Source organism: Electrophorus electricus, chromosome 6 (assembly GCF_013358815.1).
Source record: "Electrophorus electricus isolate fEleEle1 chromosome 6, fEleEle1.pri, whole genome shotgun sequence".
In the NCBI taxonomy this organism is placed as follows: Eukaryota; Metazoa; Chordata; class Actinopteri; order Gymnotiformes; family Gymnotidae; genus Electrophorus; species Electrophorus electricus.
Window position 1 is genome coordinate 24,858,934 of NC_049540.1, and position 22,008 is coordinate 24,880,941.

The window sequence follows — 22,008 nt, forward strand, 5'->3', positions numbered from 1 at the left end:
AACTTCTACATATTCTGTTTGTGTTTTTGACACAGCAGTCTTTACTAGTCCTCTTTTAGATCTGTAATATATTTTATGACAGCACCCTCACAGGATTAATAGACAGCATTAGGAGAAAGTTGTATTTATATATGGAGTATGTAGCAACCATAAATGTTCCTTCGATCTTTGAAACCAAAAAAGGGATTCCCTAGCAATCATTTGCCCTGACTGAAATACTGAAATATTAGGAGTAGTTGCCACACCTTTTCTATGATGAATAAGAAAAACCTCTGCTGTGGCAGAAGCTACAGCTGGCAAGTTATGGCAAGTGCTGCTGAGTTCTGCCTGTTAATAGGTTAACATTCATTTCACCATGCTTCCAGTTCCTTAAATCCTGGATCAGTGGTGCAATATACTGGAAGGAATGTAATGCTGTAAAAAGAGAAACTAACATTACACAATGAAGAATAACTCCAGAATGCAGTTTTATTTCTTTTTCTCTCATTAATTTGTTCACAGTTATCCTTAATACTGTGCTAAGGTGAGTAGTTGTGCTTTTTCATCTAGTAGATACAACTCGATAATAATTTTTGGAACAGTAAAGAATTTGACAGTTATTTCGCTATAACTAGCTATCTGTATATTTCAAGATTTTGCGCTTTAAAATTCACATGGGGCATAAACATGTGCAAGGACCATTAATCAATGTGCTAGTGGAACATATATTCGATACACTATTTTATCTACACCGTGGCTTAATTCATATTTGGACATATTTGTGTTGCATACCAGTGCACAAATTTAAGTTTTGATTTTGTAATACAACCATTATGCACATGCAACAGCGCATTGGACAGAGCTCAGTTAGGAACTGAGCTGTCTAACCCTAGTTAACGTTACTTCCCGAGGATAGTCCACACTGATCACTGCAACGCATGAGCTACGATGTCTGGTATGGAGGTTCCAGGGCCTGATAATGATTGGAGGAGTCCAGGATTTCGACAAAAAGTAGTGGCACAAATGTAAGTCTTATGAAGACACAAGAACCAGACAATCCAGCGGAGTACATTAATTTATTCTAACCCATCTAACTAGCTAACCCTAATTGACTATGCTAGCGTTATCTAGCGTTCGCTAATTTTAGCAAACCAATATTAGCTAGCCAAATATTGTTTGTCTTTACAAAATATAGCTATAACGATCGCTGGTTACGGCACGAATAGCATTCCTGTATCAAATTAGACAGCTAGCGTTAGCTAAAAATACAGTTAATTCCGATTTCACTGGTCTAGCCAGCAAACTTGCTAGCTAGCTTTAAAAGTTAGCTTTTTAGCGATTATAGATATATACTAGATGTTTTATCATATACAGAACTCTGTTTAGCATTTTAGACTAATAAGCGGTTAGCTATAATCCTTTGGGCTAGTACCTAACTGCCCAAATTAAAATATAGCTAGCTAACTAGCTACGTTTCTAGATCATAAATTGTATATACATCAGTGGGGGCCTATCTACAACCAGATATGGTTACATACGAAAGCTCGTAAAGCTAACCTAGCTAAGTAAGCTAGTAGCTTTATGTGTAGAATTGGGAACCCGGGCTAACTTTAACTAGCTAGGCATAGCGCTAACGAGACAAAAGTGGCTAACTTGCCTTACTAGCTAGTTGGTTAGACAGCTTGCTTAGCTAGCTATTTAGGAATTGTAGCTAGGGTAAACTAAGCTAACCTAGTTAGCTAGCTCTGTCAGAAAGACTGGGAGTAAAGAAGTCAAAATATAGCTAGCCCTGTGTTTTAAACAGATCTTTTGTGAAATGCCTCAGCTAATTTGATGTAACTAGATTCATTAACCATATTCAGGATTACTAGCTACATGTTGGGCAGTTAGTGTTAATAATGTTGCACTTAAGGCACACGCACTCGAGTTTATGTGAAATGTTTCACTGCTGTTGTAATGTAGATGTGAGGCGATGCATTGCTTGACAGAGCTATTTCATTGCAGCGAGGAAGCCATGAGGAAAGCTGGAACAGCACATAGCAAATCCAGCAATGACATGGAGACTCATGTGTTTACCAAGGCCAAGTCAAGAGTGAGTTAGCTAACATCTTTATTGTATCATATGTAATGCAGTGTTTCTAAACATTTGGCACTTCGACAGTGATGGGTAATCTTTGAAATGACTGCATTTGAATAGGAGGAGTACCTGTCCCTTGTTGCAAGGCTGATAATTCATTTCAGAGATATCCGTAAGTACATTTTCATCTTAGTCCAACTGTCTGTATTAATACTTAAATGATAGAGAGTGGCTAATATAATCTTGAATGCTATTTCAGATAAAAAAGCACAAGGAGGACCAGGTGAGTAAAAATCATTAATGAACTTTGAGGGGATATAAAAGGAAGTTAAAATCTGTGCAACATAAAGTGTTGGTTGGGTGTTAGCAAAAATTAAATAATTAATTCTCTTCTATCCCCATGTCAGATCCAATGAATGCACTACAGACTCTAACAGGTGTAAGTGCTGGTGGTCCTGGTGCTGTTGGTATGGGGCCTCGTCCTCCTGGAGCCCCAATGGGTGGAATGGGGACCATGGGGCAGATACAGATGAGCCAACACGTCATGCAGGGAGTTGCAGGAAACCAGCCTGGTGGTAAGTTAACCTCTGCTGGCACATGCAAATATGGATACATTTTAATTGTACCCAGTAGGAAGCAGGTTGTTTCTTGTGCACCCAAAGAGCTTCTCCCAAAAGCTGGCACTTTGATGGTGTATTTATTACATGTCCAACCTCAGCTGCAGCAGGGCCAACGGGGCAGATGCAGATGCAGATGGTGCAACAGCAGCAGCAGCAACAGCAGCAGTCCATTCAGTTTCAGCAGTTCCAGGCGCAGCAGCAGACAACCATGCAGGCACAGCCTCCCACGGCCATGCAGCAGAATGCCTTGCAGCAACAGCAGTTTCAGGCCCAGCAACTGAAGCTCCAGCAGCAGCTGCAGCAGCAACAACAGCAGCAACAGCAACATCCAAGTCAAGCACTGCAACACCAGAACCAGCAGCAGCAAGCCCAGGCACAACAGCAACAGGCCCAGGCACAACAGCAGCAGCAACAGAACCAGGTCAGGAAAGATTACATGCGTTATAATGAATGCTACTGGCACAACAGAAGTGGGGTCATTGGAGCACTTACAACCTTTTGAGGATGTTTCCAGTGCTTTACATTAACCCATGTACTGCTTTATATTTGAGTTGCGTAGCTTTTATTTCTAGTGCGACTGATGGTAAAATGGAGTATATAATTGTTTTGTGAATGATCCTTTCCAGTTGCACCCATCCAGACTGCAACAGCAGCAACAGCAGCTAGTTCAGCTTCAGCAGCTACAGCAGCAGCAAGCCCAGGCCCAGGCCCAGGCCCAGGCTCAAGCCCAAGCCCAAGCCCAAGCCCAAGCCCAAGCCCAAGCCCAAGCCCAGGCCCAAGCCCATGCACAGGCCCAGGCCCAGGCCCAGGCCCAGGCCCAGGCCCAGACAATTCAGCATCTTCAGCAGCAGCAACTACAGCAAGCTCAGGCCCAGCCGGGTCAGATGCCACCCCACGGTCCGCAGATTCTCGTTCCCCAATCTCTGCCCGGACCAATGCCCCCAGGACAGCATCAGGCAATCAGTTCACTCAGCCAACAGCAGCAGCAGCAGCATCAACAGTTGAAGATCCAGCAAGCATTCCAGGTGAACATTACTATTGTATGTTGAAGAACAGTACTCCCCCCATCACAAAAAGATGCTTTGTCAAGCATTGACAATAGATATGTATTACCATTGTGACATTATAATACAGTATTTACAGTATAATGACATAAATTGACCATAATCTGATGGGCAGGTAATACATTTTCTCATGTTTACATATTCTTGTTTTCTTGCTTGCCTGTGGGTTTTCTATGTGTGCGCCTGACCAGGCTAGAGTGTTACAGCAGCAGCAGCAGCAGCAGCAGCAGCAGCAACAAGCCCAGGCCCAGCAGGCGGCAGCCCAGGCCCAGCAGGCGGCAGCTCAGGCCCAGCAGGCGGCAGCTCAGGCCCAGCAGGTGGCAGCTCAGGCCCAGCTTGCAGCAGTGCCTGGACAGGTAAGAGCTGTACAATCTGGAGTGGGGAATTTGATAGGTGATTGATTGGTTGAGCCTGGACTGATTGCATGCCACCAAAGTGAACATTAATACTTGATAAATGGCTTTCGTTTGGTTGATGTTATAATCATCTTATTGGGTTAAAAATAATGTGTAAAAGGAAGGAAAGAAAGAGGAACTTCAGGATTACTGAAAGTCAGTTAATGTGTGTGTGTTTTTAAGCTTGTGTCAGACTGGGTTCCATAGTGTCTGCAAGACTCCATATTTTCCAGTAATGGAAATGGTTGGAGTAATGGTCGGAGGGGTTTAGACAGTAAAAGAGTCAAGCATCACACTCCCAGCTGAAATCCCAGAAACCTTTTTAATGGATTTCTGCCATCAGCAGACTAAATGACTTGATGCTAAGGAGTGGGACTAAAGAGAAGTGTCTTATCAAAAGATGTCTCTGCTGTTAGTCACCCTTACTTTAACTGCCCTTTCCAAATGTCAGACTAACACTTCGAAGTGTCTCTCAAAAACATTCCGTTTGTTCGTGTCCTAGCTTTGTCATTCCTTGAGGGAATGAGAACATCCATGTTGCATTCATGCATTCATATTTTCCCATATGTGTCTCCAGTTTGATCTAAGCACCACAAAGATGGAAGGTGTAAAACATCAGGAATGCCTGTTTTTATATTATATCTAAACAAGTGAAATAAAGAAATAGAAAAAAGCAGAGATTCTCAACAGGTTTAGAATTTAATCGGGGTCCTATTCTTTCTTGCATTATGCGTGCCATGTATGTAGCTAACACGATTGCATGCTTGCTTTTTTTTTTTTTTTTCTTTCCTGCAACAAGCCCTTCCTCATACATTATCACGAGCTAAGCATTTTGTGATAATATTCTTACGACTATTTTAGGTTTGCTATACAGTAAGTGCTATTACTGTCATGTCAATATGCATATTAACTTCCTTTCCCAGTCATTAAAATGCATCTGTATTAGCTTTCTTGAAGATGCTGAGAACAAGTTGATGTGTTTTAATAAAGATAGACATTGCATCTCCCCCAGTCTTGCATGATATATTGGGAGAGAGCATGTGACACTTAACCTGTGGTTTGCATTTTTTTTGTTTATGCCCTTTGAATGAAGAAGGAAAGACAGTACTGTCATGCAGGCTTGTCTTTCTTTTAAGGTTCATTACTTTGCTTGCAACCCTCATGAAACAGTTCCTGTTTGCATGCATGCATGTGCTTGCTCTCATATCCGCTGATGCACTGCATTTATTGTTTTGCTTGTGACATGTCTGTTGTCCCCTCTGTCCTCCTCAAAGATGATGCCCCGTACTGGGATGCAAATTCCACCCCGGCTGCCTCGTACCACCCCGAACTCTGCCATTCCTCAAAACCCTGCTGCCATGGGAGGACAGCAAATGCCACAGGTATTTATACCAGGGCTGAGTGCTGGCGAGCCAGTACATGCCCACGTCTGTGGCTTTGGACTGGAGTTTTTCCCATACAGAGGCTGTACATTAGCCAGCCATCTATGCCATAGCAGCCATCTTCCTCCCTTTCTGACTGTCTTAACCCAACTGGGGTTCACAGTGGTTACCCACATGCCACAGTGGGGAAGGAAGTGTAAGGAAGTGAAACTATACCTGCTTGGATGCTAAGGGGTGTTGCAGCTGTTTCTGAGCAGAGCATGCAAACAGTGACGTGTGTATCATCAGGGATTTGTTTTTGAATAAAAGCAAGTGGTGCAGGTAAGTGGAAATGTGAATCTCAGAATTGTCCGTATTACTTCAGATGGAGGAGAGTGTAGGCCCCAAGTGATGGAAAGCAAACCTTTCCATTGAAAAAAACTGGCTAACATTACCAGAGTGTGGTGCTTCCCAGGGCTGGGAGCTGACAGGCTGTAGGTTTTTCAATGGCTGGCTACACCACTACAGTAACAAAGTGGCTGTTGCGGTCATGTGTGCGCGTGCTAATTCTCTTCTTTTCATCTCCACCTTCCTCATAGGCCCAGCAAATGTCTTCACCCTCCCCAGTTCAGGTGCAGTCAGCCCAGCCTGCTATGCCTCCCCCCCCTCAGCCGCAGCCCTCACCACAACCATCCTCCTCACAGCCCAACTCAGTCAGGTAAGTGCCCATGTGCAGCTTGTGAAATGATATAAGGATGCACCAAGGAAGCAGCGATGCTCCACATTAGGCTGAGCTGAGGATGTCAAGTGATGGTGGTGATGAAGCATTTGTCTCCTTTAGCTCTGGACCCACCCCTTCCCCAGGAGGATTTCAACCCAGTCCCTCTCCACAGCCTTCCCAGAGTCCAGCCACGGCACGCACCCCTCAGAACTACCCCCTTCAAGTGCCCTCTCCAGGACCTCTTAATACCCCAGGTACGCTCGCTCAGGCTCAGTATGACAATACATATGCACCCTGGGAATCAAACCTGTAACCTTGGTGTTACTAGCAGCATGAGCTACCAGATGAGCGCTACAGGAGCATGTGTTGAGTCACGTGTTAAGAAATTAATGCTATAGGATTTAATAATGATAATTTAAAAATTATTTTAAATCTTAAATACACAATGGAAAGTTTGTGTTGTGCGTGTTGGTCTGCAGGCAACCCTAGCTCTGTGATGAGTCCAGCAGGCTCTTCCCAGTCAGAGGACCAGCTGTATATGGACACACTCAAACAGCTCTCCAAATACATAGAACCACTGCGAAGGATGATTAATAAAATTGACAAAAATGAAGGTATTTCTGCATTTTCCTTTTTCATTGGCATTACTTTCTTCTTTGTTCATGCTATTAAGTTTCATTCTGTTTTCTTTACAGATAGGAAGAAGGACTTGAGTAAGATGAAAAGCCTGCTGAATATTCTCACTGATCCCAACACAAGGTAAATACAATCTCACTTTATATGGTTCCATTTAGGAGCTAGGTGGTTCGGGATGAACCTGTCATTACCTTTCCCTCCCACTAGATGTCCCCTCAAAACACTACAGAAGTGTGAAATAGCCTTGGAGAAACTCAAGAATGATATGGCAGTGGTGAGTTGTTTATGGAACTTTCTGTGATTTATTTGTGTCCTCTGTCAATGGTCATCTGTCTAGACTTCCAGCTGTAAATGAAAAGCAGTATATCAATTATGTACTGTGCTTTTAATTGAATTATTGTTCAGATTTTATGATTGTTACCTTCACTTGCATGTCTCTCTCCCCCCCTTCTCCAGCCTACTCCACCTCCTCCCCCAGTGCCTTGTACAAAAAAGCAGTATCTGTGCCAGCCCCTCCTGGATGCTGTCTTGGCAAACATCCGCTCACCGGTTTTCAACCATTCTCTTTATCGAACATTTGCTCCTGCTATGACAGCCATACATGGACCTCCAATCATGTCAGTGCAACTGCTCTGAAGTATCCTCAGAAATGCAGGCACCTGCAATTCTGAATTTGTTCATTTAAATCAATACATTTTTGTAATTGAAATTATTTATTATATTGCTTATTTGATACCATGTATTAAACATTTGCAAAACAGTACAATAATCTGTTGATTGGTGATCTCACTTCACATGTAGAGGACCCATAATTCCAACTCGTAAGAGAAAGTATGAAGAGGATGATCGTCAGACCATCCCAAACATACTGCAAGGTGAGGTAGCACGCCTCAGTTCCAAATTTCTGGTCAACCTGGACCCATCTTTCTGCAGCAATAATGGGACAGTGCACCTCATCTGCAAACTGGGTGAGTTTGCGTGTGAAAGACAAATGCTTATACATATTACTCAAGGGCCCTTTATTTGTATACATTATGATTTCGGTTGTGTTGTCCTTTATCAGATGATAAAAATCTCCCCAGTGTTCCTCCTCTGCAACTAAGCATTCCAGCAGACTACCCTGATCAGAGCCCTCAATGGGATAATGATAGTCAGCAGTATGGTAAGAAGTTTTTTTGTGGTTTCATTTTCAGTGCTCAAGACTACATGATTAATATAGCAGTAACTTAACTAGAATGACTAGTAAGAAGTGAATGGTAGTAAATGCCAATTATTATGGCATTGTTTATATGACTGTATTCAGGGACCAGTAGATTTGACCAACTCTTGCAGTTACCCTGCACTTAGACCTGGAGAAACAACCAACCAAACAAAATCACAAACCAACACAAATTTCCCCTCCCCCTCCCCCCCTCTCTCTACAGAAGCCAACCCCTTTTTGCAAACTGTGCATAAGACCATGACCTCCAAACTCCTTCAGCTTCCTGACAAGCACTCTGTCACAGCCCTGCTTAACACTTGGGCTCAGAGTGTGAGGCAAACATGCCTCTCTGCAGCGTAGGTATGGCATTTTCCCCACCAACGGTTTGTTCAGACTATAATGTCCTTTCCTGATATAGCTACTCATAGCCAGTGCACTTTGTTGTATGAATATGATGAGGGGAATAAGATTGGGGGGGGGGGGGGGGTTGCATTTGAATCAGTAGAGAATTGTTTAGTCATAAAAATTGTCGATGTCCATGTCTTGCTTTTAATTTACACAAATAAATATTTTCTGCTTCACTCCAGTACATTTGTGCAAATTCCTGAGTTTGAAATCACCCATTAAGCCTTTAGAATTTAGAATCAGAAATGTGTTCTTTACAAAGAACATGGTATAATAGGTCAAAAACATCCAGAAACACAGTTATTAAACCATTCCTAGTTTTATACAGTTATGTTGCCACTCTTCAAAAACGCCGCCTTTGCACAGCTCGAGTTCTCCTCTGCCTGTCAGCATAGCTGGTGCTGAGGCTCAGTTTGAGGGCTGGAAGGATCACTCTCTCTGGTATGTTAGCCTGGCACACTGGTCTGTCCAAGAGAATAGGGCAGTGAAGGTAACTCCAAGACAGGGAACTATGAGGTACTTCATATAAACCAGTGTGGGAAAACCAGAAACGCACCTTCCTTTGGGCAGTGTGCAGAAAGGTAGCTTTGGTAACCTCTCTGGTTCCTCAACTCTGAAAAGAGTGAAATTGTGCATAATAGTAAATAATGTTATCTAAAAATACACTAAATTGTTAGAAACGAACATTTGTTTACCTTTTCTCATCTACAAGATGGTTACATTTTGACCAGAGCCTATCTGGGGTGATTTTCTTGTTGATGACAAGGTCCTTGAGAACAGCCTTGAGGTGTGTTATCTGGCAAGGGCACAAACTGTTCCTGAGGTGCGTCTCCACTAGGGAGAATTAAAACTTGAAAATGGGCAACATCAGGCTTGGTACACAAACCTCTTGGGACTGTAAGCTGTTGGCATTGTAGAGCTGCTGTATGATGACCTCACACTCCTGCAAGGTGGGTGCCCATGGGGATTGGCATGAATTATAGTGGATCTGTAGAGGGACTAAGGAAGTTATGAGGTTCCCTCTGGCCTCAGGAATTGACTCAGTCTTGGCTGCTGCAGAGTGCTCTGCTAGGCCTGAGTCCTCAGCTCCATATCTTCTCTGTCTGTCAAGATTTTATACTGTCACACTCAAATGACAAAAAAAAAAAAAAGTACCAACAAGCAGGGTGTTCATAAGTAAAATACTTAACTATTTGTAAAACAGTTACCAACCTGTTTGTATCATGCACATTTTTTACATTCTGTGGTAAAGTGTATATAGATTGCAGTGAGCAGGCATTAGTTACCTAAGGTTGGCATCTTGGGGCAATAAATAAGTGTCCTCTAATGTTTGATCAATGTTCATTCCTCTTGCTGACTGCAAAGTGTTGGCCTGGGTCAAGTACTTTTGTCCTTTGTTAATGAACCATACGGTGTCCAAAGTGAAGTTCAAACCATACTGAAACGCAGCTTGACTATCAACAGTTTCGAAAGAGTACTTTACCTGTTCCGCATGGCTTTGTAGGCTCCATTATCAGTTTAAACTGGAGTTCTGAGAAGATATGTTATTGAAAGGCCATTAATCACTGCAAAGTATAGTGTTTTACGTAATGCAGTCAGGCGACACGTTACTCCTTTCCTAGAAAGATAATTTTCTTGTAAACTCGACTGAAAAATCTTGCGATGCTAGGAGACCAGTCATTGGATTGTGAGTATCGTAGAGATAACAGATTTTACCACCCACCCAGAATGGGTCGCCATGCAACCACTATACAGTGACGTTGCGTCAACAGGAGCCTCATATGACTTACAGGAAATTGTCTAAAATATTAAAGAGAAGTGTTTAACTTCAGTAACGTTATCAAATGCAATCCGGTGCATTAACTTATTAATCGGTATGCCACACTTCTTTCCAGGAAAGATCTGCCGCCATTTAAATATAGTCTCTAGGCGCTGCTATTGGCATTGAGTTACTTGAAGCTTACCCTCATTTTGTCGTTTTAACCGGTCTATTTCATCGTGTAGTTGCTCGAGGGTTTCTCTGTGCAGCTGCTGCAAGAAGTGAATATTCCGCTCGAGCGAAGAAAGGCGCGTGTCCATAGCGTAATCCGCAACCTACTCTCTTAAATCCCTCCCTAGGGGCTTCAAACACATTCACCTGACTTCAAACCCTCCTGTGTGAAAGAAAATCGTAGTAGCAGAGTCTAAGGTAAATGACTAAAAGAATTTTTACAAAATCGATATTAAAATTCACAATTTCTTTTCCTAATTAATGTCCAAAGTGTGAGACTTCAGGTTCCAATTAGGTCTTAACGACGACAGTGATTTCGGGTCTAAGGTTAGTTCTGCATCTCTTGGCACTGAATTATATCGAATTACCACCTTAATCATTGTAGATACGGCCGCGGTAACGTTATTTAAAATAAATTGCTGCCGGCCAGATTATCGCTGGATTTAAAAGGTACACGTCATCGTTGCAACTTTGCTGTTTTCGAGTCAACTTCCTTGCATCACACCTTTTCACTTCCGTAAACCAGACTTTAGGTACAAGAATCTTTCTTTAGATCAAAGTATAATCAAACAGCGTATGCGTAGGCAATTTATAGTGAAATTTTGAAAGAAGCGCAAAGACTTGGTCAACAACAGTAATGTACATAAACAGTACAATTTAGTGTTCTCAGGAGACAAGAACATCTGGACTTAATTATAAGTAAAACCTCAAAATAAGAATAATGAAACAATTGAAATTTCCTCCCATTACATTTAAAGGCTTCTTAAATCGAAACTCCACATAAATATTAATTCCGTCACCTATCACTGAGAACATTTCAAAACAGATCAGGAATCGCATACTCGACAGATCTCTCCCCTATGTACAAAACCAGAAGAAAAAAAAAAAACCCAAAAAACACTGGGCGATTACTGAGCTTTGGGTTTATCAGCAAACAAAATCAACAGTAGTTCATAGAGAAGACCAAGGAGCAGTATGAGGGCGCTGCTGGAAAGTATGCCGAACGAGAGCGAGGCCAGGAGCAGGTAGAGCAGCAGCAGCGTAAGCAGCGTGCGGTAGCTGGCCAATGCACGCAGGGTAACCCGCGCCCGCTGGGGACATCCTCGCGCCTGCCGCGGCACAGGGCTCCGTCGTCGCTCCTGCGCCGCTGACGAACCCTTAAGGCAATGTCTGCCGACACAGCCCAGAAAGTCCTGCCGAGCGCACAGCGCCTCCATGTGGTCACCCAGCTGCATAGAAAATAAGTGTCACGATGCTCGCTGCTGACAAGTGCATAGGCTATTTCTGTGATTAAGAATATATAGCTGGAACATGCATACCCTATCATTGAAAAATGAGGACACCCGGAACAGTAGTCGGACCAACTGAGCGTTTTCATAGCTTCTTATTGGCTGAAGTTCTGGATCTCCTTGATATTCTACCTCAAATCGACGAAGACCATTAATGATCTGTAGCAACACAAAATAGATAAAACAGATTTTATATATAGGCAGCTTAAACATAAGATCAATGAGGGACAAGTTCTTGTAGAATTGCCCATTCTAAACTGATACCTTACCTGCATCCTACCCAAATCTGTGAGCACAAATCCATTTTCAGTCTGGATGCAATCAGGCAGCTGCTTGGATCCCCCATCATCTTCTGTTGATGCCAAGTTTGCCATTAGCTGAGACAGCTGCCCTGAATTCAGCTACAAAAAACATCTTGAATTAAAATGAATCCATGAGACAGTTAAATTCATCAAATTGCTTGTAGGAATAAATTTTCTGCAGGTTTCCATATAGGCTCAACTGATTAAAATGGTCACTAAGACCTGGGAGTGTGTGGATGAAGACAGAGCATACGGGGGTTGTTAAGTTTATGCATTATGTTGTCCACAGACTGACCCGAAATATCTGACATAAGTAGTCCAGGGCTTTGTCCAAGAATTCATGAGTCTTTTTGACACACTCTCCCATGTCATCAGCCTCTCCTCCGCTAAAAGTGTAACTGGTATCTGTGGAGCTCATGCTAAACCAGGATAGAAAGGAGTTGTTTGCAGCCACTTCAGCCGAGTGATCAGAAATTCGTTTAGCTGTCTGCCGGGCCTGGGCTATGATCTGTACCAGCTTTAACACCTGCAGAAGATCAAAGGAATTACCAACAGAAAACAAGCCTCGTTTCACACTGTTGTTCACCTCCACTTCAAATGCTTTTATAAAATGCAATCAAACATTAAAGACTCAATTACTCCATGCCCACGTCTCTGTACCTTACTGCCTGCAAGCGAATACTAAAACATCGGGTTACTTATCCCTGGCTTCTTTACTCACCACTGTGCGCAGCTCACTGCCAAACATCTGCTTATACTGGCAATCCTGCCCTTCCAGGCTATATACATGACTTTTGACTTTGAATACAGTGTCTGTCCCTGCAGGCTGGCGGGACGACAGAAAGCTGCCTCCATGTGCAGGTGTGAGGAACACCCGGGCCTGACGGTGGTGGAGCACATGTTCAGGTTCCAGGAACAGCTGTTCTCCTGAAGACACAAGAGGCAAAAATTTATTTCCTTGCAAGCACTTCAGGATGAATCTTCAGGAGTGTAGTACCTCCATCTGTGCCTGATTTCTTTTTTTTTTAGCACTGATTTATGGATACGCAACATCATTTCCCTTCCATGCAATGAATGCAGTGCGACCCAGTGCTGCTTTTAAGTTTCAAGTGCCATTTCTGTGAAATTACAGATCTTTAGCAATTATATCCCCAAATGCAACCCACACTTTTTCCTTCTCCTCAACATGAGTGGGTCAAATGAACATCACCATTTACCAATCACTGGCAGTTCAAACTTGCTCCATCCACAGCTGAGTACACTTGCTGTCTATGCTATCAAAACTCACTTCAGTGTTGCTGAGTGCATTTGTTTTTCTCATGCCTTTGTGGAAAAATAACATGTACTGTAGATCTTGATTGAAAGAGGAATGATTTAGCCTCCATAATGAAGATAACAGGTGCAGGATATTTCTTAAGTAGAGAACAAATGAAGACTAAATTGATCAGAGATCAGGCAAGCTAGATATTCTGCCACAAAGAAAGATTAAACTAGATGTAAGCAATGGTCAGAGGAATGTCCTGCTGAAGCAGCAACACTAGTTGCTGCTAAAAGACCCTAAAGAAACAAGGTGTAACATTCATTAGTGAGCTCCAAGTAGCATCTTTCCACTTACCTTTCTGGATCATCTCTGATAGGTTTGGCTGAGCAAAAACTTTGGCCACCCTGAAGACCATCAGTGCATTTTTGGCATTGACGAGATCTGTGCGCATGGCTCGATTGAGGAAACCCTGGAAGAGCTTTGTGTACATGAGCAGATTTTCCTGAACAAATGACGCCCTGTTTAAGAAGATAAAACAGCAACATGACTAGTACAAAGCTACTACCATGTGACTTACAACATAATATCCAACATTTTCCCATGTCTTCAGTGATCATCAACGAAATATATTTGATATTGCAGGTTGTTACATGTAGATTTTACCATTTCTCAGGGACAGTTCTATTCTGTACATCTGCCTGGGGATTTTTTTCTCCTGTGTACCTCCATGGCTGGATATAACTCAGCCATGTTTCCAATACCTGCAAACATGAGACAACAATAAGCCTGGCATACAGTAAATATGACAACTTATAACTAACACAATATTCCATCTTCATAAAACAAGAAAACAGATAAATTGAAATAATTATAATCCATAAATATAAATATTCTTATATTCTGCAATATTGCCTAAAGGTGGGGGCATACTGTTGAAATACCTACCGCTCTGAAGGAGGCATCAAGAGGCCAGTGACCAAAGCAATGCTGCAGGAAGACATACAGCTTCTGCTGAACAAATCTCTGCACTACCACTCTGAGAAGCAATAGAGAAGCAATAAACATATTGACAGAACAGTAAAGGCAGCCATGCTACATCGACTCTGCTGCTCCCAAAGGGGACAACACCTCCCCTATGACTCAGCATTTGATAGTTACAGCTAGTATAATGCTTTGTCAACAGAGTCAACAGAGACGCGCACCTCTTGAACTCCTCCAATGGGCTGGCGTGGGAGTGCGTGGACGGAGAGGATGTCTGCTCCTGTTTCAGGCTGTTGGAGAAGGCATGCAGGTGTTTGACGAGCAGACGGACCACCAGGATGTGCTCCTCTGTGGGGCTGAATGGCTCCTAAGGCATTATCCACAAAAACAGGTCACAAAACGAATATGGGCTCATGTAGCCATAACCGCTAAAATTTAGATTTTTCTTCAGTTGCATTTCATAGGAATTGCAAAATGAGTTGAGCTTTTAAAACAAGCTCAAAAATAAATTACTCAAACCAGTTTCATCATAAAAAAAAAAAACGCATATGGGCAACTTGGGCAGTGTATTGTGTGGAGTGTTAGAGGGTTTGTATGTAAGCTATAATTAAAGAAATAATGAACACAAACAACAAACATATAAGACATGTTAAAATCACAACAAAAACAAGCATGCACTTTGATCAAAGAACTGAGATATCAGAAAAGACTCCAACTCCAACACATAGCTTTTAGAACCACACCAAAAACAGCTTTTTGGTCATCTATATTCACAGCAGGCATCACATCCATGTGAACAGTAAACCATAGCTATGAAAAACACTTCTGTCTTCTGTTTTTTTAATTCTCCCAGTCATTATGTGAGAGCACTGTCCCCTGCCCCTTCCTCAGGAACCCTGAACTACTTGTCCTCTAAGGTTACCTCCAGGAAGCCCTTGCAACGGAATGAAAAGGTAAAAGTACTTGGTATGTGTGGAGGGTCCCAGAGCCTGGCGGGGCGGGGGGCTGGCACAGCATGCTGGACATACTGAGGCGGTACTGCAGCAACGCCAGCTGAAGGACCCATCACAAAGAGGGAAGGAAGGAACACAGAAGGGGAGGAGAGAAGGAAACACAGAGGGGGGGGGGGGGGGGGTTTGGAAGGTGAACATGAGAAGAGGGGAAAAAAGGATAGAGTGCAATCCAAGAAAAGGTTGGACGAGGTAAGAATCAGAATGAAAGTGGAGAAAAGGATAAATGACAAAAAAAAAACCAACATACAAAAAAACACTATTGACCAGACACAAATGCCATGAAAATTAAAATGATGCAGCAATCCTTTTCACATAAGGTAAATTTTCAGTGGCTTTTATAATGCCATCACCACCAACAACCTTATAAAACAGAACAAAAACAACCAACCCCACAATATAGGAAGACAGAACCAGTTGGCTTCACTATCCCGCCCCACCAAACAAAACTTTTCGCATAATTTTGTCAAAAGAAGAAAAGGAGACACTGCATCTTTTTTTAAACAGATGAATCACAATGGTGGCAGTCGCCAGTTTATGTTTGTCTTGGTGTTATATAGCTCCAGCATATACACTTCATAAAACATGCTTTGTCCAACAAAATCGCAACGATGATTCTGGATTAAACTGGCGATTACCCATTAATCTCTGGCACACAGCAAAATGCACATAAAAGCAAAGCACCTAGAATGCTTAGGTGCTTAGGGCTGACTGGAGGCAGTCTAAATTTAGGAAACACTGACTAGATTAGCAGACTCGCATAGTAATGGTCACCATGGCAGCTCAGAATCCAGAGAAGCAAAAAATCTTAACACCATCCACAGCCAAAACCAAGACAGGTCAAGGAGCAAACACAAAAAATAAATCATGCTTACGAAAAGTAAAAGTTAAAGCAGAATCACATGCCAAATTTGTGCAATGCAGCATGATTGCTATGCTTTGCCCACACAACCCAAAAGAAAAAAAATCCTGCCTTTAAGTAATGTAAAAATATTTAGAAACTCCAATAACCAATCCAGTTTGGTTATGCCCTCTCTTAAAATAATGTGTTTGATATACCAGCAAAGGAGAGAACAAAATATGGAAGGCTGAATTCAGCACAGTCTAACCCTTAATGCATGTAGTTTAAAAAATAGGCCATTTACCATTACATTTACTGACATTACATTTGTCTAGCAATTACAGAGAAGAAGCCAAAGAGCAGACATGTGTGCATATGTGTGTATCCTTATGTAGCATACGAGGTGGGGAAGAGCATGTCTCTGTGGGAGGTACTCGTGCTGTGACCCCCATGTAGCAGAAGGGGGTGGGGTGTTGGAGTAGGGTGGAGGTGCTCAGCCAGTCAGCCGTGCGGTGGACGAGGAGCGGAGAACACTCTTACCTTCACCTGAGGAGACTGCAGCTTCTGGTACATCTCCAGAGAGTAGTGATGGAGCCACATTTCTACAAACACCTGTGCAGCCAGACAGACAGCTCACGTATTTCTCCACTTGTCAACAGAAGCAACACTGCTTAACACAGTTTCTTTTCATCCATAACAGACCAGTAGAATACTTGCATTTTTTTAAATTTTTTTTTTTTTTTTGCATTTTTTGCTCAGGCATACAGGGTTTGCCCATTACATTCACAGCAACTCAGTTTAAAAACAAAAAACAACAAAACTTCATAATATAAAGTAAATCAGAGTCTTTGGAAAAAAATTGGTAGGGAAATGGAACACTCAATTTCAAAATTTACAAAATCAGTAGTTGACATGTACATGAGTCCATTTCCTGGAGTATTTACATTATACCTTCATTTGAGTGAGTTAAACTACAGAATGGAGGCCCACATCAATGACAAAAATACACACCGCACATTAATTAGTTATGATCTCCTCCAAACACTGCTGTGGTGTGGTAGGGGATTCCATTAAAGAGAGCTGAGTTAGAGTTGAGTTAGAATTTATCACTCTGTATTGAAATTCACAACTAACTCAAACCCCTGTTCACACACCTATAAAATTCACTTAAAGATTCAATGTGTCAGTATATGATATACATAAGCTTTTACCTGCAAAAGCGTTTCTGACCTCCAGATCTCCTGAGCAGCAGGGTCAGCATTTACTGAAGGCTGATGAGATATATGACGCTTGAGGAGGCTGGTGCTGTGTACACCATAGCCAACATAAGGCACACTGGGGGGCCTGGACACAGAGCAACCATAAACATTTGACTCCAATTGTGTTGATATGCTATGTTGCATATGCAATTCACAATGCCTTCTCTAATAGCCTAATGTCATTTTGCTTTGGCAGTGTATGAACCTCAAAAGGCAATTAAAATTTTACTAAAATACCTTGGTGCAGGTGGGGCCACAGTTCCCCTTGTATCAGAAAAAGGAGATGGGGGCACATTTCCCTCTGTAGGTAGAAAGTGCTTGAGGTAGGCATCAACAAGAACAAAGTAAGCACTATCTGAACAGCTTCCTTGCTGGCCAGGAGGGTAGTTCTGCAATTTGACAATGATGTCCTATTAGAGAACTAATACAATTCTGTGCGTTTTTTTAAGGAAATCTAACATGTTAAATCATAATTACTCACCCATAGATGTAAGACAACCTTACCTTTGGTGCTATGAGGCTGGAGGCAAAGTTAAACATGTAGTATTCAAATGGATCTTGGAAAAATGAAATGACAACCATTTGAGAGAAATAATGACATCATAACCTTGATATATTAAACATGGAAAAGAACCAGAGGCTAAAAGACATACTTAGTGTTAGCAGGCCTGACATGGGAAAATGAACTTTGTTGTGAAACAGGAGACAATCTGGAAGAACACCCTCCTGAATGGATGCCTTTACAGGACCCTATAGAGAACACAGCACCCATACAGCAATTTTTCAGATAAGCTAATTATATAGGGCCAGAAATCTACTATCTGTGTACTCTTTAGACTTACTGGCAGATAACTAATCGGGATATCATATTTGTAATCCTCTGCTTGCAACTTGTACACCAACTTCATCATGGGGCCACTGTTGGACAGATTTACATAGCAGGTCATGTTTAACACCCATGCACTAGAATTTCCAGGCTATATTTTGGAAATGTATTTCTGGCAGACAACAGTCACAGCTGCTAGCACAAAATAGAATCAATCCCACAAGCACATAGAGCTGACCTTGGGTCAAGGAAGTCCATGACGACATTATACTCATTCATGCGGGTGTGCATAAATTGCAGGTTCCAGCCCACAATTGCCCCATCTAGGCTGCCAAAGATACTCTCAACCAGCCAAGGGAAGACAAGATGCAACTCCTGATCATACAAGAGTGTAATTTAGATATTAGCATGTGTGCTCTGGCCAACATTTAATCCACTAAATGCAGAAACACACACAATTACCCAACAATTCATATAAGGAATCAAGCATGCGCTCACTATACATACACATATATGACAGTTCACTTAGATGTTTAAGGTTAGATAAACAACCAACTCTTATGCTCAGTAATGTAGCCATCTAATTCTTTGTAGCATTGCTGAGAGGATAACAATATGACAGCTGTGTCACTACATACTAAAACACCATTGTTAATACAGAGTTCCCACTAGATTTCCCAAGTCAAATGTTAAACTCCCTGACTTTCAGATTAAAAAGATGAAACTCCAGAACCTATAATGAATGCAAAAATCAGACCACCCTTGTTAAATGGGATGGGGGGGGGGGGAATCAAGCAACTATAATCACTCACACAATATGGAAAACGCATGAAAATATAACACTCTGATAAGTGGCAACTAAAATTTAAAGATGCTACAAACAAAATTCCCTGATATTCCATGACAGGACCCCAATATTATCAAATTCCACGACTTTCCATGCTTGGAATAGACTTCCATGATATTCCAGAAATTCCATGACCACTGGAAACCCTGCAATCTTAAAATCCCTGTTAACTGTGCATATTCTAGACTGAACGGGAATACCAACAATATGAATGAAAATATATATAAGTACATTATACAATGACAGTAGTGTAATTTACCTTAGCAGGATAGTCATCGATCACCTTTACCAACTCCTGACATCGCTGAAGAAGTGGTTTGATGGTCCAGTCAGCTTTTAAATTTGCCTGCAAGAAATGTAAGTAAAGTAAATGAACTGTATAATTATGCTAAGTAAATGGTACTTCGCAAATGCTGTAATTGGCTAACGTTTACCAGAAGATAACTCGGCTGTTGTATTGCTGGCGCAGTCATTGCTGTTCACACTGCAGATGAAGCTGTGTTGCTCACAAATTGCAAACCAACACCTCACCTAAGTACAAAAGTTAGCTAATTAATTCCTTACTAAAACAGTTTAGTTACTCAGCCTAAGTGAACTGATTCAATAATTGAGAGAACAATCGACAGAAAGTTACCTAGCGTACCCTACATATGCTAGCAAAGTTTAACTAACCATACCCACAAAATTACTTTAACAGGGAGATGTGTAAAATGTTGGTAAACATATAAAACGTAACACACGGGGTAGCTAGCTAGATTTGCAAATAAACTCTAAGATAGTTATCAGCTGTCTAACGCTAGTTAGAATACCTCATTTCAGTTAAAGTTATACTTCTATGTGACTATCTTATTTAGTCAAGGAACGAGGTAACTTAGTTAACCAAGTTACTAGCTTAACTAGTTAACTAGCGTAGGTTATCTAGCTTCCTAACTTAGCTAATCACCCGTTACTATTAGCTAGCTAGCTAGCTAGCTAGCTGGTTAATCAACGTCTTGGTCAAATCAGCAAACTATAATAAAGCATTAACCTGGTCCATTTATATGAAAATAATACATGAAAATACACACCACCACCAATATACAGTGAACAATTAAAATATAAAAATCCAAGATACCGCGTTCTGAGCCAAAGATATTTTAAACTGAAGGTTTTTTTTAATGGCGTCAGTTCCGCCGAAGAGCAGTCTACGCCTAACCAAACAGCGACACCGCTCGATGGTAATACAGAAGACTTAGGAAAATCTAATTTCGTCCTTTTCATGTTAATTACAATGATTTAAAAATGGCGTCTTTGGACGACTACCAGTTTTTAGATTCCTTTAAGAGAAAATGCATTAAGCTTACCACGAAGAGCTGTGTATTTGTTGGCGTAGTACAACGCATTAACCTTAACAAGACAGTAATTTTAGAGGATGTGGTTGAAGTTAAAAGTGGTACAAGGCTTCCCGGATCGAAACTCTTCTTTGGGCACGAAATCTTCAATGTGGAATTTCCCGAAGTTTCTAAACAAGACGCTGCAAGCAACAGTGGAGACCAAAACCCGGGACAGCTCACTGTGACAGAGTTTCAGCCGTATAGGAACAAGCTAATGGTTGATGATGAAGATAAGCAGTATGTAAATTATGTGGTTATAGATGAGTTTCATGAGAAGTTTGGTCCTGCATTAATGCACATTCGGAAACAACAAGCAATTGGAATTGGAATTGATGGAATTGGTGAATTTCAGCATGAAAGACTTTGTTGGCTCCAGATTGCAACTAAAAACAAGGTCTACCTGTTTGACATCTTGTTGCTTGGGGGTAGAGCTTTCAAGAATGGACTGTCCATGATTCTTGAAAATGATCACATATTGAAGGTCACACACGACTGTCGCCGAATTGCTGGGTGTCTGATGGCTCAGTTTAGAGTGAATCTCACCAATGTGTTTGACACACAGATTGCTGATGTTAAGTGGTTCTACATAGAGACTGGAGGGTTCCTGCCAGACAGGCTCAGCACACTGGAGGAGGTGGTCAGCCTTCATCTGAAAATGAATTTGTCCCACCTTTCCTCTCTCAGCATCAAAGCCCAGCTTACTAGTGAGGATAAAGAGGTTTGGTTTGTGCGTCCTTGTCCTGCTCCCCTGCTAAAGATCATGGCTCTGTCAGTCATCCATCTGCAGCCCCTGCGGCTAGTGCTGCTTGATGCTCTCATGTCTGACTACACCACCATGGTGAACTCCTACCTGCACAGCGGTCAAAATGAGCCTGTGCATATGCAGCACATTGGCAAGAGTGGACTGGCACTTCCCATGGAACTCCGAGAGCTGGAAGTGATTTGGCAGGAGCGGCAAAAGTGGGCTGTAAAACACTATCCTGTTACAGAGGATGGCCTCCTGGAGCGCTACAACTGCCACCCTGCTTCAGCATTAGGCAAGCAGAGTCTGAAGCACCCTGGTCCAGGGGACTCAGCTGTTCCTCAGTGCACCTTTCTGGAAGGAGCCTTGGCCTCTCCAGAGCCACTTGTGGGGCCTCTCAAAACAGTACCTGAGGCAGCACAAGATACCGATGATTTCACAGCATTGGGGAGTGGAAGGCAGCCAGATAAAGAGAGTGTCTCCACCATCACAGCTGTCCCTGGATTAGGGAGAGGGATCACACTTCAAGTGCCTGTACTGGCTTCCAGAGAAGGCGTGGTACCCATGCAGAGCTTTAGAAAGGCCAGGGTAGAGGGAGCAGATTCTGATTATCTGGAGTCAGCCTCACAACCCTTCTCCGTTGTGGGAGGTGTGGCCAAGAGCACGGCATGTCCACCAACAGTCCTGACCGTAGGGTCCTATAGGAAACCATGTTAAAACAAACAGGTCAGGACAGTTAGTTAAAGTGTCAAATGTTGGTTTAAGCTATCAAGATGCATAGCCTGTGCCAAAGTCCTTAGTTGTTTTGTTTATAAATTATACTTTTGG

The 22,008-nt window shown here is 42.1% G+C and overlaps 4 protein-coding genes across 9 annotated transcripts; 2 read left to right on the forward strand and 2 right to left on the reverse strand.

Annotated features, from left to right (window-relative positions):
• Positions 1 to 421: 421 nt before the first annotated feature.
• med15 (mediator complex subunit 15) lies at positions 422 to 8,640 on the forward strand. Its single transcript, XM_026999350.2, has 19 exons — positions 422 to 523; positions 896 to 1,004; positions 1,984 to 2,071; positions 2,177 to 2,228; positions 2,316 to 2,339; positions 2,464 to 2,631; positions 2,775 to 3,097; positions 3,303 to 3,701; positions 3,932 to 4,096; positions 5,410 to 5,517; positions 6,096 to 6,214; positions 6,338 to 6,471; positions 6,697 to 6,831; positions 6,913 to 6,976; positions 7,061 to 7,127; positions 7,310 to 7,470; positions 7,655 to 7,821; positions 7,917 to 8,015; positions 8,278 to 8,640. The coding sequence occupies exons 2-19, from the start codon at positions 928 to 930 to the stop codon at positions 8,412 to 8,414; spliced, it is 2,487 nt and encodes an 828-aa protein (XP_026855151.2). The 5' UTR covers positions 422 to 523; positions 896 to 927; the 3' UTR covers positions 8,415 to 8,640.
• si:ch211-222n4.2 (uncharacterized protein LOC101885505 homolog) lies at positions 8,581 to 10,926 on the reverse strand. 3 transcript variants are annotated; one of them, XM_035527014.1, is made up of 8 exons: positions 10,424 to 10,500; positions 10,183 to 10,259; positions 9,943 to 9,990; positions 9,746 to 9,851; positions 9,346 to 9,562; positions 9,155 to 9,255; positions 9,016 to 9,072; positions 8,581 to 8,923 (listed from the first exon to the last, which is right to left on the reverse strand). In XM_035527014.1, exons 2-8 carry the CDS (start codon positions 10,238 to 10,240, stop codon positions 8,803 to 8,805), a joined length of 708 nt encoding a protein of 235 aa, XP_035382907.1. In that variant the 5' UTR covers positions 10,241 to 10,259; positions 10,424 to 10,500; the 3' UTR covers positions 8,581 to 8,802. The 3 variants fall into 3 exon arrangements, with proteins under 3 accessions (XP_035382907.1, XP_026855152.2, XP_035382908.1); XM_026999351.2 differs by lacking the exon at positions 10,183 to 10,259 and having other exon boundaries at positions 10,424 to 10,926; XM_035527015.1 differs by lacking the exon at positions 10,424 to 10,500 and having other exon boundaries at positions 9,943 to 10,077; positions 10,183 to 10,202.
• Positions 10,927 to 11,024: 98 nt separating this feature from the next.
• smpd4 (sphingomyelin phosphodiesterase 4) lies at positions 11,025 to 20,254 on the reverse strand. Of its 4 annotated transcripts, none has more exons than XM_026999353.2 (20): positions 20,180 to 20,254; positions 19,500 to 19,596; positions 19,325 to 19,411; positions 18,457 to 18,593; positions 18,235 to 18,310; positions 18,046 to 18,142; positions 17,897 to 17,949; positions 17,630 to 17,781; positions 17,345 to 17,477; positions 16,674 to 16,745; positions 15,246 to 15,335; positions 14,504 to 14,649; positions 14,247 to 14,337; positions 13,965 to 14,062; positions 13,656 to 13,819; positions 12,762 to 12,967; positions 12,336 to 12,566; positions 12,008 to 12,139; positions 11,769 to 11,897; positions 11,025 to 11,678 (listed from the first exon to the last, which is right to left on the reverse strand). In XM_026999353.2, the coding sequence occupies exons 2-20, from the start codon at positions 19,536 to 19,538 to the stop codon at positions 11,358 to 11,360; spliced, it is 2,454 nt and encodes an 817-aa protein (XP_026855154.2). In that variant the 5' UTR covers positions 19,539 to 19,596; positions 20,180 to 20,254; the 3' UTR covers positions 11,025 to 11,357. The 4 variants fall into 4 exon arrangements, with proteins under 4 accessions (XP_026855154.2, XP_026855153.2, XP_026855155.2 ...); XM_026999352.2 differs by having other exon boundaries at positions 20,133 to 20,219; XM_026999354.2 differs by lacking the exon at positions 20,180 to 20,254 and adding an exon at positions 20,093 to 20,111.
• Positions 20,255 to 20,346: 92 nt separating this feature from the next.
• Positions 20,347 to 22,008, forward strand: exd1 (exonuclease 3'-5' domain containing 1). Its single transcript, XM_026999414.2, has one exon. It carries the CDS (start codon positions 20,347 to 20,349, stop codon positions 21,895 to 21,897), a length of 1,551 nt encoding a protein of 516 aa, XP_026855215.2. The 3' UTR covers positions 21,898 to 22,008.

Excerpts from the sequence above, each read along its gene's own strand:
- si:ch211-222n4.2 (XM_026999351.2), bottom strand. The coding sequence starts at position 10,538 with ATGGACACGCGCCTTTCTTCGCTCGAGCGGAATATTCACTTCTTGCAG. Across the intron at positions 9,991-10,423 it reads GTTAAAACGACAAAATGAGG|AACTCCAGTTTAAACTGATA; the intron begins GTAAGCTTCAAG and ends ATATCTTCTCAG. Across the intron at positions 9,852-9,942 it reads TACAAAGCCATGCGGAACAG|GACAAAAGTACTTGACCCAG; the intron begins GTAAAGTACTCT and ends TCATTAACAAAG.
- exd1 (XM_026999414.2), top strand. The coding sequence starts at position 20,347 with ATGGCGTCTTTGGACGACTACCAGTTTTTAGATTCCTTTAAGAGAAAA.
- smpd4 (XM_026999353.2), bottom strand. The coding sequence starts at position 19,538 with ATGACTGCGCCAGCAATACAACAGCCGAGTTATCTTCTG. Across the intron at positions 18,311-18,456 it reads ATGGACTTCCTTGACCCAAG|TGGCCCCATGATGAAGTTGG; the intron begins GTCAGCTCTATG and ends TCTGTCCAACAG. Across the intron at positions 17,950-18,045 it reads GTCAGGCCTGCTAACACTAA|ATCCATTTGAATACTACATG; the intron begins GTATGTCTTTTA and ends CATTTTTCCAAG.
- med15 (XM_026999350.2), top strand. The coding sequence starts at position 928 with ATGTCTGGTATGGAGGTTCCAGGGCCTGATAATGATTGGAGGAGTCCA. Across the intron at positions 7,471-7,654 it reads ATACATGGACCTCCAATCAT|AGGACCCATAATTCCAACTC; the intron begins GTCAGTGCAACT and ends CTTCACATGTAG. Across the intron at positions 8,016-8,277 it reads TAATGATAGTCAGCAGTATG|AAGCCAACCCCTTTTTGCAA; the intron begins GTAAGAAGTTTT and ends CTCTCTCTACAG.